The 17,278-nt window shown below is 41.5% G+C and overlaps 1 protein-coding gene across 7 annotated transcripts in view; it reads right to left on the bottom strand.

Annotated features, from left to right (window-relative positions):
* Positions 1 to 17,278, bottom strand: part of BEND5 (BEN domain containing 5) — a 924,018-nt gene that overhangs the window by 208,282 nt on the left and 698,458 nt on the right. For 5 of the 7 annotated variants that reach the window (XM_068689841.1, XM_068689840.1, XM_068689843.1 and 2 more), the window contains exon 7: positions 9,088 to 9,177. The exons of the other annotated variants lie outside the window; for them this stretch is intronic. In XM_068689841.1, the coding sequence (XP_068545942.1) occupies positions 9,088 to 9,177 (90 nt within the window). The remainder of the gene's footprint in view (positions 1 to 9,087; positions 9,178 to 17,278) is intronic. 7 annotated transcript variants of the gene reach the window in all.

The raw sequence follows: 17,278 nt of genomic DNA, 5'->3' as shown, positions 1-17,278 counted from the left end.
CTCATTACAGAACCTACTTTGAAGCATATTTAAGTAGGAATAAGATGCTCTTGTTCCAGAATAAGAATTGCTTAAGAAATAGTCTGCTCCACTCTACGTTCACAGCCTGCCTCAGATGTAAATGAACTCTCAAGTGCCGGCAAGCCAAGTGCCAGCAAGCCCTCAGACAAAACTTCTCCCCAAGCTCCTCACATCAATGGGTTTAGACTCTGGCAGCATTGTGACCACATAAGCTAATGTCAAGGTGTTATTTCTGCTCTTACCCTTGGCCATTAGGAACATCACTAAAAAGAAAAAAAAAAAAAAAAAAGAGTTCATGTCTCACCAGAGATGAAGAACATTTACCTACAGCAAATAGATAGAATTTTAACATCTTGACCAGAAGAATACAACCTTAATAAGTTTAATAAGTAGCCTCTTTTGTTGTATGAACAATACAGACATCAGGGGTGGGGGGTGCCACTGAAAACACTGAACAAACTGAGACCCCAGACTGACATGCACACTGCAGAGTAACAGTTTATTTTAAAGCCACTATAGGAATCTATCATTAAAGGGCCAACTTTCCTGGTAAAGTGTTTTTTTGTTTGTTTTTTTAAGAGAACTATGCAACGGTTCAAAATCATCCCAAATCCACATTCTAACTCCTTGTCCACCAAGTATTTAATAGAGGTTTGCCCAAGTATTAACATTTCCCTCAAAGCAATTTGTGCCTACATTTCTTCTAAGATAAAATTAAGCAGGACTGATAATTTTGGCTGAAGCATGTGCCCCATTACCCTCCTCTCAATCCTCAGAGTGCAAAGCGGGACAGCACTGCAAGAGCAAAGATGACTTCCCCAAAGTGCTGTTCTCTCAGGCAGGAATTCGCCTTTATCATGAGTCCCTTCTACTTGCCCTCCAGAGGAGATTTAGGCTCTTTGCTCTTTAAGCTGCAGAAGTCAAGGAAGCATGCCTCTTTATAAACACGTACACAATACCTTGCGACAGGCACACACAAAGCATGTGAGCAATCTGTGCAGGGGCAGAGGCAGAATCTCACCCAGGTGCCCTTGTGTCAAAGAAAAGTTTCCAGCAGCCAAGTCCCAGTCACACATGAATGCCAGCTCCTCAGAGCAGCAGTTATAGCACTGCAGAAGGAGCAGGAAGGCAAGCACAGGGCACCTTGGAGACAAAAGAACTGAAAACAAAATGGAAACAAAAAGTTCAATTCAGCTGAACCGAGCCAGGGCAGGCGAAGAACAAAGGGTCAGAAGACAAAGCTGGAAACAATAGACCAGCAAGATTAATATCAGTTGTGAGAAAGATCTTGGACAATACTGAAAGGGAAGGAAAAGGATTAAAGTATAAAAACTAGAAGAGAGAACTAATTGTGAAGCCTGAGATACCAGCACAACAGCTGCAGCTTGATCAGTACATCTCACACACTATAGCCTTTACAGAAAGGGCTTCAGCTCACAAATTTAATTCCTAGAAATTAATGACAGTTACTCACTACCTGCGATTCCCTGCGATTCCTTGTCATTGACAGCAGAGCCATGCAGATGAAATCTAAAGACAACCCCAAACTTCCTATGTTTTTTTCCAGCCCTGTTCCAATTTGTGCATATTCACACCCTGCTCCAATTCCACTGGGGCAGGACTTCAGGATTTCTCCCTGGGATTTCCCTTAACACCAGAAGCTCTAGCAGCCCTTTGTCCCATGCATGTGAAACCCAGTTTCTTGGGGAAACCTACCTGCACAGGACATGGATGCTCTTATCCAGATGGACAGCTGCACAGCCCCTGCTGGCAATGCCACAAGCAAGCCATCTAGTAGCTCCAGAAGGCCTGGGCTCCCGTGGAGGACCAGGAAATCTGGGCAGCATGGGCAAAGCACCTCTCCCTACAAGAGCACAACTTGCTGCCCGTGGCCATACAGAGCAATATGCATGTAAAATGGTCCTGACCTAACTGATAAATGGAAAGAGAAGAACATCTTAAAAATCCACCTGGACTGCCATTTCCAGTTGGAAAAACAGACCATATTAAGGAAAGCTAAATGACCATGAAGTTCAGCTGTAGCAATATTTTTTCCTTTTCCTATCCTCAGAAACCAACAAAGTGCCACAGTGTGCTGTTACAAAGATGACGTGCTCTGCCCTACAGGCAGGTTGGTTAGGGCTGGAAGGAAATGATCTTTAAGCTAATGCTATTCAGAAGTACGAGCAGTCAAGAAACATTGCAAAAACAGTATGTTTAAGAGATTAATTGGGCAATCCCACCCGAAGACAAAGCAAATTTGCCTGCTGTTGTGCAGTGAAGCTTTTCTCAATTCTCTCTCTTGAAGACCAAGGGCTCCTTTAACTCTGATTACTGTAAAGAGGATTAGTTAAGCAGAGGTAGTCAAAGGCCTGCCCTGGGCAAAGAGCAAACTGAATCAAACAAAACCACTTGACATTTCTTAGCTGCGTAGGCAAAGCTGACCTTGTTGTCCCAGGGATGAGGAGTTAAGACCGATCCATTCCTTCTGCTGGAAGACGCAAAGTGAGCGTGCAGGACTAGGCTCAGGGGGTGAGCCTGCCCAGCGAGTCCAGTTTTTTAGTCCCACTGCTGCTGAGGGAATACAGGAGATAAGACAGCAACTTCTGCTGCTGGTAGCAAAACGTGTCTCAGCCACAACCTTCTCCCCAGATACCCCAATTCCTTCCTTCAAAGCAGCCTGGCTCTCATGGGCCCAGGGGATTCCTTTTTCCTCGTGCAGAGTGCAACTCCCACACCCACCCTGCCACCTCCATACCTTCTCTTCTGTGCAGGGGTTCACTGGCACATCCAAAAAGCACACAATATGAGTGAGCCACAAAACTATATAGCCAGAGAAATTTAACCTCATTAAAAGTTCTCTCCAGCTCAGGAAACCAGTCATGTAAGCTCTCATGCCTGCCTGACACCATAGTGATTTGATTCAAGATGTGGTATCTTATAACACCTAACATAGCAGAAATTCTTCTAATGGTCTATTTACATCAACATTTTTAAGAGGAGCTTTTATTTCCATTACTCCAATATGGACGCTTTATATTCTCACAACAACCTCTCTCCCCTGGGATACTTCACACTAAAATCCCATCCAGGAGATTTACAAGGGACAGACAATAGTGTTTTTCATGTTGCTTTAGAAGTCAAGGAGAGTGTGTTTCCCTTTGTATTAAAGCTTAGGAGCTGTGCACTTAGAGGAAAAAAAAAAAAGTCTTAGTGAGAAGGATGAATGCAGTCTAACAACTTTAAGAAAGCCCTGCAGCTCATTTTATGGTTGGGCTGCTGAATTCTGTTGTCTTTGTCTACTTATCATTTGGTTTCCTGAACCCCTATAAAAGAGACCATGAACTGCAACTTCTGTTCACCATGTTCCCCTCAGTACTTGGAAGTGCTAAGCTATGGCTAAGTGAACAGAAAAGTGTTCCCATCTACTTCTGCCACAACTTATGCATAACATCTTTCAGAATACCATTAATTTTATAGAAAGATTTTGCTCTTTTTTGAGCAAGACCTGTCACCTCTAGGTGAGAAATGTGCAATGGCCTAAGGATTTACCTAAGGATTGCAGGTGAAAAAGGAGATTTGTAAAGGGTACAATAAATACTGAAAGGGAATGGTAACTCGGCATTTTCATACCTTAGGGGTGGGAAGAGTATAAAACTCCCTTCAAGTGGAGCTTCTGTTTAGTTCAGTTTCTTTGCTACAAGAAAAGCAGCTGACAAATGGAGACACTGGCAATGGTACCATGAAGAGCACTCCTGTCCAGGAGCATCACCAGAACTGCTGCATGGCCAAGGCAGAGCACCCTCCTGTATCCAAAGATGAACCACAAGCTAAGTCTTGATAAGTATGGCAGCATTAATTTCTTTGAGCCTAGATGTAGCCAGCAGAGTATACACATTTGTTTCTAGTCTCTTTCATTTGCCAGAGAAGACAGAAGAGGAACCTTACAGTAATATAACAAATATGCATGTGTAATACTCAGACACTGTGGAATGCTATTTGGTTTCCTCCTCTGGTACAACATATAGCCGAGAAATTAAGATTTGGCTTGCTAGAAGGAAGAGTATCACAAATAATGCATCTAGAATGAGGTTACAACTGATGCAAATCTTGCATTTATTTAGACAAATTCAGTCTGATATGAAGTCCAACAGATGCCTTCAAGCTTCTGAGGCCCCATCATTATCACTACAGGCACTTTCTGGACTCAGTGCTTTTAGCCGGCACAGCTGCCTGCTGCTTCCAAAGCACCCTATATCAAATGCCTACAGGACTCAGTTTAATTTCTCTAGGTGAAATTTATCCCTGTGAAATAGCTAAGCGAGATCATCACCTGTGTTACTTCAGAAAGGTTCTTTTCACGTGTAAAGGCTTCATTAGCTGCATTTACTCTTGCATTGAAAACATGCCTTGTCCTGTCTTTCAACTATCACTTATGCCCTAATGCCCAAAGATTTATGCTTAGTGAAGGAGGTAGAAAAAAAGCTTTTAACCCAGACACAGCTTATTCCTCCTATTTCCTCATAATAAAAGACAAAGATTGGCAGAAATTCCAGAAGCAACAAGTTCAGAAATGACTTTTTGCATATACAGCTGCCTTTCCTACAAGCAAAAAGAAAACAAATTCCAGTCTTGTTGCAGCAACTTTGCTCTTCAGGGATTCTCCAGGAACAAATTCAAAGAATCTGAAGGCATTGCCTCCATGAAGTGAACCAGACAACTGCCATCACTTCTAAGAGGATATCTTGGAGTCTGTCCTAGAATAAGATCCTTCACAGCACACAGAGATGGAGAAGAGAACCTTAGTCATGTAGAGAGCGAGTTCAATAACCTATTAGCCTGATGAATTATTATACAATAGCAGAGATAGCTGGTAGACAACTTGTTTTCAGGCAGTTTGTTCCCTTCTACCCCATTTTTCAAACTTTAAATCAAAAATTGTACAAAAGTTTTCTTTTTTTTTTTTTTTTCCCTGCCCTCTAGTGGCAAGAGGGTGGGGGTTAAAACCGCAGATCGAGAATGCTCACAGAAAACCTAAAAAGACGTTGACTGGTATAGTCTGGTTTTTCATTTCATATCATTTGATTTAAGGTGAAGCAAGAGGGAGCATTCATTTAAACAGCTGTAATGAAAAGAGATTGATTGAAAAGTCATTTTTGCTCCATTTCTTATGGATAAGAGTCCCAGGTGTCTGTTTTCCTTACATTTTCTTTTTAACGGCTGTTCCCTATTCAGCCCATAAGCTTCAAGGTCAGCATCAGGTCAAATTGCATTTAGTACAAGATGCTCAGCATCTGCAAATCCCTCTCCTTTCCTTCCTGCACTAGGTCTTCAACCCCAGGCTCCCAGTCTAGGAAACTTTGAAGTAAAATGCCTGGGGAAGAAATTTTAGTTTTTGGATTTAAATGGCATAGTGGATGCCACATTAGCAAACATATTACAGAGATGAAAAACAGCATCCTTTTAACAGAAGATCCTAAATTTATGAGGAAAGTACATGCCTACATACATCTAGACATGCTGAAATTTGCAATTGCTGAATGCTGGCAAAAACAAAAATATCTAGGAAAATTTAAACTTGCTAGCTACCATGTCTCCTGCAACACTCCACGTGCATTTGCCATCTCCAACAAAGCAAGTCTAGTAGCCAGAGGAAGGAAAACAAGACTAAAAGAACACTAGAAAAAATGCTCCTATTGCCATATCTTGAATGAAATCCAAGCTGGTTTAACACCGTTTTTTTTTGAATGGTAGGGACTTGTTCACGGATTTTGCATTTTACACACATGCACGCTGCATAAGTATATAGGCATTATTTGATATTTGGTCCTATCCAAACTTCAGAAGGCCCTCTCAGAAATCAGAACAGCCCAAGAGAGATGAATTCAAGTTGTAAGATGAATTATCATGTTTCTTTGTTGCACGATAAAAGCCCTGCAGGAGCAGCAGTGACTGATCTGATAGAAAATGGTCCATAAGAGTAAACTGAAAACAAGAGGCCTCTTCATCCTCAACCTACTCCTACTTCCTCAGCCCCAAACATGACAAGCATCAATGCTCATGATCACCATCACAGACTGAGGAGGAGAGCACTGTTCTACACCTTTGTATGTAAAGGGTACTCAGGTGATATACTGTCTGGTGACTAACTCTCCATCTCTGACCCCAAACTTCCCAACAAGCAGTTTAGAACTATCAGGAAAACTTCCTGAAAAGGCTAACCTTAAGCATTGTAATAACTCTTGAAACACCAGAACAGAAACAAAAGTTTCTTAATCCATCTGTCTGTGAAGAAGCCCTTTGGGGTTTTATCTGCCTTTTAAGGAACTGAGCTACAGCTCAGCAGCTGCACCACGTGTGAAATATTATGGCACTTGTTTTTAACTGCTGGACGAGGTGTTTAATGATTCTAGGGAGGTCTGGCTACTGCTGCTAGCACTCCACAGCTGTAAGGAGAATAAGGTGAGTAACCAAGTTTACAACACTCATAACATCTGCAAGGATAAGGGGTATTTGTATCCAAAGCCCAGTTTTCAGTAGATTCTTCAAAATGGAAAATGAAAACTGATAACAGAAACAATACAGCTCTGAACGGAGAGGAGCATTTATGGCCTCCCACAGTTACACAAAGATCCTTGTTTTAGGTCTCATCTTTGACTATGTGGAAGACAAAGGATCAATAGTCAGGACCAAGTATATATTGGTATATCAAGGCTAGATAACTTCCTTCTCAGGATGTCTTGCCTAACCAAAAAGTGGAAGACAAGAGGAAGCCCCAGGAGGTCAGTGTTGACGCTACACGTAGCTGTATATCCTCAGCAGAGAGAAGGCCAAAGAGAGTAGGAAGAGACTCTGCTAGCCGGAAGACAGGTAAGGAGTTAATTATGCACTTAGTGCCTTAAAGAGGAAGACAGACCCTGAAATGAATGAAACATTTAAAAAAAAAAAAAAAAAAAAAATGCTTGTAACTTATCTCTGGTTCCTCTATTGGTAGATTCTCCAGGCTTGGACAGTCACAATTCTGCTCCTCCATGAGATCCTGCTTGCACCTGGGGAATCTTTGGGATTAACTTCCATATCTTAACACACGAGGTGATGAGTATAATCGAGTATTCAAGAACAAATCTCTCTACTGAGGAAAAAAATCCTGACACATTCCGTATGCACTGGGCTTGCATTTGGATATTAAATCTGCAGCATCTAACTCTGCCAAAATGCCTCCCAGGACTCCAGAAATAAAATTCTTTATTATGCCTTCACTTGACCGCCCGAGGGATCCTTTTCATCCCTTCTTTTGACTCTCCCACGCAAAAGTTTCCAAAGATGGAGCAAGCACCCACTTTCACATCTGGCAATGCTAGAAACAACACAGCATCAGCCTTGAAATGTTTGCCATTTCTACTTGTCTTGACACTAATTATACACACAAGGCAGCTTCATATGCACTGGGCAGAATGGCTCGATGCACAGCAGAGTTCAGTGCCTTCAGATCCGTGCATTTCCAAGTGAGTCAAGCGTGCATTATAACTGCAGTCACAGCAAGTTTCTGATGTGCTTCTCCAAGACTGACCCCTATTTTTTTCTTGCTTCCCCCCCTCTTCTTGTTTTAATTTTTTTTTCTTTTCCTACAAAACAGTTTGAGAGAATCAGAGCATGACTTCTATCCAGTTGTTTCATCAGGCTAAACATGCCACCCACTTTTTCACATTCCTTTTTTATTCCCCTTTTGAATAAACTCTCCATTATAAAAATAAAATAGCTTCATTTACAAATACCACCTCAGCAGCATGCCTCAGCCCTCATTTTGCAGGGCTATGCCAACAGCCACAAACAGAATCAAAGCACCCAATTAAAAATCCATATTCATTAACAAACACCATGTATACTAAAATGCCCTGCATTGACTATGCCACCACAGGAGATGAAGCACTTGCTGAGTTTCCCTGCTCTCAGCCTGAAGCCCTGTTGTCTTAAAGGAAAGATTTTACTACCTTTGCTAGCACACAAGCTGATGAGAAGAGGCCCAGTATCCTCTTAGCCCATCGGGCTATGACAGCAGAAGTGACAGCTGTTGACCTTTTGCCTTAGAGAGATGCCAGACATGGGGCTTTGCCAGGCTGAGAAGTGCACAGAAGACCATGAAACTGTGCCAGACCTTCCGCACTGAGGTCTTTAGGTACCAAGAGGGCCAGTTGCAAACCAATCTGCAGCATTACGAGCAGCCAATATAATAAGCTCTGCATATGCTTGATTGATGCAACTCATTGGCTAGGCAGGGCCATACCCGAGCTGATGCAGTAAATTAGCACATTCCCTTGGTTTCGGGGAAGTTATGCTGATTTACACCATCAACAATTTATCACCACAGAAAAATCACATACCATAAGTACAATATTTCAGACCTATACAATGAAGTTATATGAACACATGCAAGGATTATTTATTTATTTGTACCCACAAGCCTGAGATTTATAACTCGTTATAAATACAAGCTGGGTAATTTGCTTTCTATTTTTAGCAGGAATGCTTTGTGCAGCGAACAGCTGTCGGCCACTGGGTGCTGCGCTCCTCTGAGCAGCAGCTTCAGACAAATAGAGGCCTCTCAGAATTACACCGGAGAACTAGGGCCATTGCTTTGCAGTGGAAAAAAATATTGAAAATAGTAGAAAGCAAGAAAAAATAATGGAGAACCGCTCTCAGAGCTTTCCCACCGGTTTTCCTACAGAAAGGAGCTGTATGGGATCACATTGCATATGTGCATGTCAGGCTGTCAAGTCTTCCTGAATAACCTCAGCGCCCACTGTCCAGTTCTGATCAAATTTTGGAAACATTCACAAGTCTCAGCGATAATGTATTCCCACTGACTTCAAAAAGATATACAGCTGGGTAGAGGTGAGAGTCTTCTAGTGTCTTCACCACGGGGGGAAAAAAAAAAACAAAACACATCACATGAACTCAGCCTTCTGTCAGACCAACAAAATTAGGCATATCCAGCAAGGGCATCCATAGGAAACCAGATCTGATCTTTCATTTTTGTCACAGAACTGTGACAGTGCAGGCACTCACCTTGGCACACGAAGGAAGATGGTGTTTCCCCAGGGTGGACACGCGCAGTGATGAACACCACTTTCTGTTCTGCACCTGGACGCAGGTTCGCTGCAGCAGAGGGGGGTGGCAGGTGACAGAGGGGAAAAAAAAGAGAGACAAAGATCCTTAAACCGGGTCCCATATGTAGGACACACAGGGACATTAATATTAAAGCATATCCTTTTATTAAAATTGGTCATACATTATAAATAAGCGCAATCTATAATTAAAGTAGGCAGCGTCACTGGGTCTCCGCACCAGGCCATAACAGCAGACTGCACAAGGGCTGCAAAGCTAATGACACGCAGCCAAACCTGCGACAACAAAGTTAGCTCTCTTTTTAAAAAACAAGATTTACTACAGTGAGTTTAACTGCACTGTAATTGCTCTCTCACTTGTGATAAATGTCCCCCTGGGGCACCGAGAAGAACAGTGGGGGTCCATTCACATCGTAAAGCCAATTGCACCCTGCATTACACTTGATACAAACCTTAGCAGTGCCAAACAACAGTAAGTGCTAACAAATGATACTTATTAGCATGGGTTTTGGTTTTCTGGGGGGGCTTGTGGGTTCTTTTGTTTCTTAACTACTTGGGTCTGTATCTGCTCTGATTGAAAGAGACATTAAAAAAAATTAAAAAAAGAAAAAAGAATTAAACTGTGGAGAAACAGTAAGTATACGAATCATGTTAAGGAAATCACTTGCCCTGCTACATGAAATAGCAAGAACCTCTGAAGTGGACTGTAAAAGGTGGCTAATGGTGCACTAAGCAAACTTCTGTGAGGAAGAGAGAACATGGACCTGGAAAATAAGCCGGGTCCCCTTCAAATTACAGTTCAGCAGAAGGAAGACAGATCCTAACACAACTTTCCATGGGTTAATCCCGCACTATTGAAACCATGATGCTTCATGGATGAAGCGGGATGTTTTCCCTATTTGTGCACTGACAGCGTTAACAAACAGGAAATAAAAATTATACCCCTTCAAAGAAGTGTTGGGAACTTAAAAGACCATAAGAGGTCAGGACTTCAGTTAGATATCTTATCTAGACCTGAACACACAGCAGGAGTAATACTAGACACAGCAGGATCCAATTTAAATCTTTACTCTGAAATAAAGTTTTTTCACTGAAAGGCAACTGAAAACTAAATCCAAACTTTTGTTTTGTTTTGTTTTTTGTTTTCTAAATTAGGCTTATGCATTACATACATATATTCTTAAACAAGAAAGATATTTGGAGCCTGACACCAACACCTGAGGGTTGTTTGTTTTTAATTTCCTGAGTCTTACGAATGCTCAGCTTACCCAGTAGTAAATTGCACCTAACAAAAAAACACAGAAATAATCAGTACATTTTTGGTTGTTCTCAGGAGACAACTGGACAACAGATCTCAGCAAGGTTTTTATTTATTTATTTCCTTAGTCCTTCTAAATGCCCTACAGGTGCTCACCTTGCAACTCAACCATTCTTTCATTCTCGTTTCACCACTCTGGTGTTTCTGAGCCCCAGAGGCAAAGAAATATAAGAATGTCTTTGACAAACATAGCAGCTGGTGGGGTCACTTCTGTCTTGAGGAAAAGTGGGAGGCAGCAAAAAGGAATACAACAACATCAGCTGATGACCATCCCACATCATTTGCATTAACATTGATTAGCGTGGGAGGAAGGAGATGTAGCAGCAAACCAAATTTAATGAGCAAAAGAGGAAGTCTGGGATGACACCTGCAAGAGGAGGAGTTTTCTCCTCAGAAAAAAAATCATTAAAGGGGCACAGACTCATCACAAAAGCAATGTGCAGCAACATGACTACTCAGCAAAGTGGTCAGCAAACTAGTGGCCCGTTTGGAGCTGCAGCAGCTTCTCAACTATGAAACTTTTTAGAGGATGAGATTTTTGCGTTTGGTTATGACAGCTTTGACCCTCTCCACCATTTTCTTTTAAACTTTATTAAACTCAGCTCAACATCTATTCTGCTTTTATCACAATGTTTAGTACATTGTGATAAAAATGTCACGAATTTTGTGACAGAAATCACATTCTGTTTATCACAATGGTGATAAACACCAGACAAATACCATACTGGAAAGAAACCCACTTAATTGCTAACAAACAACTCAAATCTCAGCTCTCTGAATACAACTTGCATTATTTGGCCCACAACCCACGTTCCTTCTCCAACACTATAGCACATACAATCGGTCACTTGAAGCAGTCTCATTGGCTACTCCCTCAGCTCTCACCTGGTAAATGACAACTTCTACTCTTGGTTACAGATTACACAAGTCTAACTAAAACAGAGTCCCTCAGAAAATGTTTTCTACCAAAAGGAGACAAATCACAATCTAAACCTCCATGGAAAGGCAGAAAATTCAATTAACCTTTTTCATTTCATTTTTATGCTTCTATAATAACATGGAAACAACTATTTGTATGGAGTAGCTTAAGTAACTAGAATTTTCTTGCAGAAATAATGAATTTATGAAATCACGTTTGCACTACCAAAATGAAGTTCTGTAACAGGACTGAAATAGAGTTTGTTCAATATCGGAGATCTTTCCTGCTACCATGCCAGTTCAGAAAGAGACTGCAGAGAGATAGCAGGTTTCTGGTCCTAAAGCCATGGTATGGTATTGGCGCAATTTCCCAAATTAGTACTGCTAAGGCTGGTGAAGTACAAAGGAAGAGTAAGTCTCATCCCAGCAGTCTACCTCAGAAAGCCTTTAACTGGTGCCCATGCAGGAGAACATGGAAATGAACTCCGCTCCTTCACAGAGTGCTGCAAAGCTGGGGCAAGGTACTAATAATGGCTTTAGAAATGGTTTGCCTTTCTCCTCTCCCACATTTTACCCCATTCATACTAGACCTGAAGGCTCTAATCAGAAGAAATGGAAGCCATCATCCTAAAAAACGTGCATTCATTTGATTTTAACGCCCACACATTTTCATGAAATACATCTATCCACTGGCAAAACAAATTCCAGTCTTCCTTTCCCAGGGACTTTGCAGCATGAGGTGGGCTGTTGCCAGCATTTTGTATTCAAAACCCTGCAAGCTGAAGACTCCACAGAGGAAATAAAAAAGAACTATATTGCATTACGCTTCACTGTGTTGTCTCGGCTTGTCTGTCCAACAGAACTGTAACATCTGCGTTGAAAGCGAACACTGATGTCGTTGCTGTCCTGGCTGCCTAGTCTCTGCTACATTAAACTGCTTTAGCAAATCCAATCCAAGCAGCATTTACTGTACTCTGGCTTTTCCTGAGAGACCAGATTAGCACCTAATTCCATTTGTTTTTGTTACTTCTGGTCACAAATGTCATTTCAGGTAGGAGTACATATCTCAGCAACACACACTACAAAAGAACACAGTTTCTTGTCTCTATCAAGCACCACTAGACTGGGTTGGGTCAAATAAACACAAGTTTTTCTTGCCAGTGGTTTGCAGGCCACGTCCCATCAACATCTTTAAGCCTTGTGTGAGCAGTACAAAGAAACCAAGTGGTACAGAAGGTAACAGTCGTGCCATTTGTACTGCAGAGCAAAGACTGTACTACAGGTTCTTCAAATCAGACATCTCGCCCTAGTCACATTTTCCTGGTGGAGGTGGAAGCAGGATCTTGGCTCCCATACAGCATCCATGGAAGGTCAGATCTGTGCAGGGGGAAGCACCTGCACACAGTGCCTTTGCTGCTCACTGACTCTCCTCACCTTCCAAGCATGCTTACATAGTCCCACCTGGAGCACAGAGGGATTTTGTTTAGCAAAGCCTCACTTGTACCTCGACTCTACCAAGCAGCGGTCCTACACATCGCACTCAAAATTGGATCCAACCCTCTCAAGTTCCAAATTTTCATTCAGGCTCTGGCCCTGACTCTGTCAGGTGCTTAAATATGTGATTTAGTTCGACAGACCTCTATTGTGTTTAAAAATGGGCTTAAACGTAAGTGTTGGCATAAGAGCTTTGCTGAACTGGGGCCTTTTAGCAGGAAGCCTGCTTCTGAGATCATTGTCACAATATTTTAAAGTTGGAGATTGTGCACTATTATCCTTTATTGCCTATTTTATGCCAAAGTCTCTTTTCTTTTTCTTTTTACATCCCTCTTAAAAGCAAAGCTATTTTGGGGCATTTAATATTATTTAATCTCTTTACTCTGGCAGTGTAGAAATTACAGGGACCATTACAATGGTCCTGTGTGTGCGTATGCTTTATTGATGTATATGCTGACCTAATATCAAATTGATTTTGCTCAGCTTTTCTGCTGACCACAGAAAAATGCAAATTGGGTATTATATTTGCACACTAATTTTATTGGGCCCTTGTGTCTTCATAAAAAGATAAAGTTTGGGCTAATAAAAATAAAACATTTCTGGTACTAATATAGGCAAATGTTTATGTAGGCAGGTAACAAATTGGTTTGTCATTTAGGGGAACATAAAGAGCACTAAAATCATCTTTAGGCAAAATAGATTGGGGGCTTTTGCTTAGCTTTTAGCTTTCATTTGCAAAATCAATTTAATGTAACACAGTGTCTCAAAGACAGGGTGACACAGGATTAAGACATTCATTGTATTCCTTCACCATAATTCCCCCTTATTCAGAGGCCCTGGGATTTGGGTTTGCTCTTGTTCAAAGGAAATTAAATATATTCCGGGAAAAGGGAAAAAGGAGCACTTAGACTTCTGCTATATGCAAGCATCCTATAGGGACAAACACAGGGGAAGGGCAGGAACGTGTGACTCAATGTTCTGAAGGTAGATGTTCGAAGAGTTATCAACACATTTCAGTGCCACAAGGAATTTGAAAGTGTAATACTTGTATGATCTCCTTGCCTAGCTATTTCTTTGTTCCTCCTTCCTCTTCCTTCAAGTCCTTTTTAACAATGCCTTATGCATCTCTTTGATGGCCTGCAACCTCTGCTAGACTGCAGCTAAGTGAACTTTGATGACGGTTTAACTAGATGGGCATATATCAACAGCCTAACTTCTATTTACTGAAATGAGTTGACCTATTTAAATCCCAGAGCAGCCACTATTTCTGCTCAGCTCTTGCTTTTCATCTCCTTCCCCATCCTTCCCTCAATTGCAGGGTATTTTGGAGGGGTTCCATGCAGTGGGAGGTTACATAAACAGTTTTGATGTTAATACTTGACTGCATTTTCAAACTAATAGCCCAGCAAAGGGATCTGACTGTAAAGCAAAAGGCCAGAAGTATCTCCTGGTAAAATTACGCTGAAGTAGATCAAATGACACTGCGAAGCTATTTGCAAAATCAGAAATGGCAAGTAACTGTAGACGAAGATTCCCCTTACCTCCCAGACCCACTTGTTTGTTTTTAATCTTCATTAAGTCTTGGAAGCAACTGTTTTTCCATTTGGTCTGATACTGTCAGCTTGCCACCCTTCCAAGGCAGGAAAATTAACCACATATAAAACCATTCCAGGTACACTCATATCATCCTCCCTCACTCCTCCTCTCCACTGAAGAAACACTCCCACCAAAAAATGAGGCTTTGTTTTTAAATTATACATACTCTTTTGAACATTAGAACATACAGTCCTATGAATAAGAACAGTAATCTGGAATATGAACAGCACATTATCGTCCTCAAATGGCCAAGGTGATGACAACTCATAATTAAGGATGCAGACAGTAGCATTTAATGTCACCTACCTGCATCACCATCATATCATAACAGTTTAGCAGACAGGTCCCTAGCCTGCTTTCATTTTCCCTCTCCTACTTTGCTATTTATAAAGTCAGGTTGGAGTGTAGATAAACCCCTTGCCCTCCAGAGACCACAGACAGGCAGTAAATTATGGGAAGGCTAAGTGGTACATCAAATGTGTCTCCTCAAAGCTATATATCATCTTGTTAAAGTTGATGCCTAATCCCAGAACCCCAGAAATCATTCCCAAAATCCCAGAAAATGTTTGTGTCCTTCAGCTGGTATAGAACAAGAAACTAAAGTTCCCCTGCAGGAAAAAGCATTATAGCCATCTTTTTCTAGAAGTCATTTTGTTTGTGTGCCTTTCAATACTATTTCCTTAAATTCTGTAGAATCAGAACACACCCATCCATATTTGAATAAATAAACTCTGATCTACAGCACTCATCATTTTTTCTTGCAGATGTTAATATCAAATTGCAAACTAAACAAACCAAAACATGTAGCACTTATCTTTTAAAAATCGTACACCAGACAAACACAGTAGTTTATGTACATAGCACTTCTCCAGTTACCACCAGTGGCAGTATAAAAATCTTCAGCCATTCCACAGAATTCTCTTAACTGAACTCCAGGACAGTGAAGATAGGCAAAAACACCGAGGAGCTGCCTGCAGCCACAAGAGAAGTGGGTCTCATCTTAGGGAAGGAATCAATGCTAACTGGTACCTATCTTGTTCTCTCTTTTCACAGATATCATCCCTCTAGAAATGTTTGCTGTCCCAGTAGCTTTCACTTTATACAAAGGAGAGAAATAAAATATAGAAATAAAATATTCAGATGCAAGATATTTCCACCTGCAATACTACAGTTACACTGGTATCTTTTCAGTTTGTCTTTAAAATCCAGGGATTCAAAAGATATTGCTAGGGCATGCTATAAAGCAATTCTCTATCAGCTCTCTCCAGTGGAGAGGGCTAAGGCTATGTTTGTTTGCTACAAGTATGCATGGGCTGAAAGATAAGGGAATAATTTATGTCAGAATTTCAGCCAAGATAGCAAAGAGGGAATTACCAACCACTCACAGAACAGTCCAGCAGTTACAGGAGCAGCCAGGACACCTTTGTTCTGTTCTTTCCAGTTTTGCTGTGGATTTGTCTGTGATTAACTTCAGTACTTAAAATTTCCCTGTATAAAAAATGAGCATAAACATGTGAACTACAGAAGAGGACTGAGAATCTCAATACAGCTGTACTCAGACTCTAAGCTTCTGAGATGCAGAGCCACATCATTGCATCCACAGATCCTTCCAAAAAAGCAGTTCTGAAATGGACATCTGCAGCTGCCAGTAGATGCAACTCTTGAATCCTCTTGTCCAGCATCTCTAATCTCTCAAGGCCAACGGATAAACAGAGAAGAAACATGCAGAAAAACATGTATGGGTCACAGAAGATGTTTTTAGAAAGCTGTGGCTGAACACTAGCACCCACTGGGGCTATGCCTTCATTCTCCTCAGAAACAGGCAAGAGCTCAACGTGAACAGTAGTGCAAAAAAGACAGGAGAAGCACAAAATGGTGGACATAGCTGGGTAGTTACCTCCCAATGTATTTTGTTCTAAGTAGAGTCATAGATCATTCTGAGGAGGAAAGAAATGAAAAAGCAATCAAGGTTTCCTTCCTCTGCCAGCTCAAACCCAGGGGAGCAGTGAAGCACAAAGTATTCCGCAATGCAACTAACACAGTCACTGGATTTGCCTCCTATATTCTCTCTCAGACATTGACATGAACACCACAAACCATTCTCTCATTCTTCCCATAACACCAGTTGTAAGTGAGCATGGGGTGTCCCCACAGGAGGTGATTTTTTTTCTTCTTTTTGCTCTGTCAGACCTTCCGTGGGAGGAAGGCAAGAGACTGATACAGGGTTAAGCAGAATAAAGCCTTCCATGTACAAGACCTTGCTTGAAAGCAGTGATCCCAGGCAGGACATGCAAGGTGTTCTGCAAAAGGTTCTGGCCTTTACTGAACTATGGCAGTGTGTTCTTCAGTAGCTGAGCTAGAAGTCAATAAAAAGCAACCTGCTGAAATGAGATTCATGAAGAACACTGCTCCTCAGATCATGACACTGACCTCTCCAGGAAGCGCTAACACTGTCTTCAGAGAGAGTGTTGAGTCTGCAAGATGAGAAAGACACCAGTGAATAGCCCCTCTTCACATCCACAGCTTGCCTGAAATCAAAGTTCAGACCTGAGCATGTAGCACCAAAAATTAAGATTCTCAGCAGAGGATCTTATGTACCAAATTAAATACCCCATCAAGATGGTGGACACAGGTAGGCCTCAGCTTACCACAGGCCTGAAACACTTGTACACATCTCTAAAGCAGCACAGAAGCAAATCTGTCTTTACTGTAATATTAGCAATTGTTTTCAAATCAGGATAAGAGGCAGATTCATTTTAATGTAAAGGGGATGGAAGAGAGGGTGGAAACCATCTCCTCTCACATC

This window comes from Anas acuta, chromosome 8 (genome assembly GCF_963932015.1).
Source record: "Anas acuta chromosome 8, bAnaAcu1.1, whole genome shotgun sequence".
Lineage (NCBI taxonomy): Eukaryota > Metazoa > Chordata > Aves > Anseriformes > Anatidae > Anas > Anas acuta.
This window is presented reverse-complemented; position numbering and strand designations above follow the sequence as displayed.